The 1,977-nt window shown below is 66.2% G+C and overlaps 1 protein-coding gene across 1 annotated transcript; it reads left to right on the top strand.

Moving 5' to 3' along the window:
* Window positions 1-939: 939 nt before the first annotated feature.
* On the top strand, window positions 940-1,866 carry LOC106820023 (coiled-coil domain-containing protein 8 homolog; the record flags this gene model as incomplete). The annotated part of the gene is made up of 1 exon (XM_014824580.1): window positions 940-1,866. A coding segment is annotated over exon 1 (927 nt), but the record flags the coding sequence as incomplete, so codon positions are not given.
* Between the last annotated feature and the right edge of the window lie 111 nt (window positions 1,867-1,977).

Genomic DNA, 1,977 nt, shown 5'->3' with positions numbered 1-1,977 from the left:
AATGCTCACTTGTTCAGCTTCTCGCAGCAGGATTCGCAGCCGCCCTGCCCCCCACACACTTCTGAAAGCAAGAAACGAATGCTCACTTGTTCAGCTTCTCGTAGCAGGATTCGCAGACGCCCTGCCCCCCACACACTACTGAAAGCAAGAAATGAATGCTCACTTGTTCAGCTTCTCGCAGCAGGATTCGCAGCCGCCCTGCCCCCCACACACTACTGAAAGCAAGAAATGAATGCTCACTTGTTCAGCTTCTCGTAGCAGGATTCGCAGACGCGCACCTCACGCTCGATGCCGAACTTGGGTATGCTGCACGCACGCGACGAACACTTGCTGCAGAAGATCTGTCCACAAGCGCGGCAGTGGTGCTGTAAGGCAACGACACTCGCGTCACACTCGCGTCACACCGCGGGCAACGACACTCACGTCGCCGCGGGCAACAACACTCGCGTCGCCGCAGGCAACGACACTCACATCGCTGTGGGCAACGACACTCGCATCGCCGCGGGCACCAACGCTCGCGTTGCCGCAGGCAAGACACTCGCATCGCCGCGGGCAACGACACTCGCATCGCCGCGGGAAACGACACTCGCGTCGCCGCAGGCAAGACACTCGCGTCGCCGCAGGCAAGACACTCGCGTCGCCGCAGGCAAGACACTCGCGTCGCCGCAGGCAAGACACTCGCGTCGCCGCGGGCAACGACACTTGCGTCAGCGCAGGCAATGACACTCGCATCGCCGCGGGCAACGACACTCGCGTCGCCGCGGGCAACGACGCTCGCGTCACACCGCGGGCAACAACGCTCGCGTCGCTGCGGGCAACAACGCTCATGTCGCCGGGGACAATGACACACGTGTCACCGCGGGCAACGACACTCGCGTCGCCGCGGGCAACAACACTCACGTTACACCGCGGGCAACGGCACTCGTGTCACTGCCGGCTATGACACTCGCGTTGCCACGGGCAACGACACTCGCATCGCCGCGGGCAACGACACTCGCATCGCCGCGAGCGACGACGCTCGCGTCGCCGCGGGCAACAACACTCGCGTCACACCGCGGGCAACGGCATTCGCGCTGCCGCGGGCAACAACACTCACGTTACACTGCGGGCAACGGCACTCGTGTCACTGCCGGCAATGACACTCGCGTCGCCGCGGGCAACGACACTCGCGTCGCCGCGGGCAACGATAGTCGCGTCACACCGCGGGCAACGACACTCGTGTCACTGCCGGCAATGACACTCGTGTCGCCGCGGGCAACGACACTTGCATCGCCGCGGGCAACGACACTCGCGTCACACCGCGGGCAACGACACTCGCGTCGCCGCAGGCAACGACACTCGCGTCACACCGCGAGCAACGACACTCGCATCGCCGCGGGCAACGACACTCGCATCGCCGCGAGCAACGGCACTCGCGTCACACCGCCGGCAATGACACTCGCGTCGCCGCAGGCAACGACGCTCGCGTCGCCGTGGGCAAAGACACTCGCATCGCCGCGGGCAACAACACTCGCGTCACACCGCGAGCAACGGCACTCTTGTCACACCGCCGGCAATGACACTCGCGTCAGCGCAGGCAACGACACTCGCATCGCCGCGGGCAACGACACTCGCGTCAGTGCAGGCAACAACACTCGCATCGCCGCGGGCAACGACACTCGCGTCGCCGCGGGCAGCGACACTCGCATCGCCGCGGGCAATGACACTCGCGTCAGCGCAGGCAACGACACTCGCATCGCCGCGGGCAACGACACTCGCATCGCCGCGGGCAACGACACTCGCGTCGCCGCGGGCAGCGACACTCGCATCGCCGCGGGCAACGACACTCGCGTCACACCGCGGGCAACGACACTCGCGTCGCCGCGGGCAACGACACTCGCGTCGCCGCGGGCAACGACACTCGCGTCGCCGCGGGCAGCGACACTCGCATCGCCGCGGGCAACGACACTCGCGTCACACCGCGGGCAACGACACTCG

The sequence above is a fragment of the Priapulus caudatus genome, unplaced genomic scaffold (genome assembly GCF_000485595.1).
Source record: "Priapulus caudatus unplaced genomic scaffold, Priapulus_caudatus-5.0.1 Scaffold5874, whole genome shotgun sequence".
Classification (NCBI taxonomy): Eukaryota; Metazoa; Priapulida; class Priapulimorpha; order Priapulimorphida; family Priapulidae; genus Priapulus; species Priapulus caudatus.
This window is presented reverse-complemented; position numbering and strand designations above follow the sequence as displayed.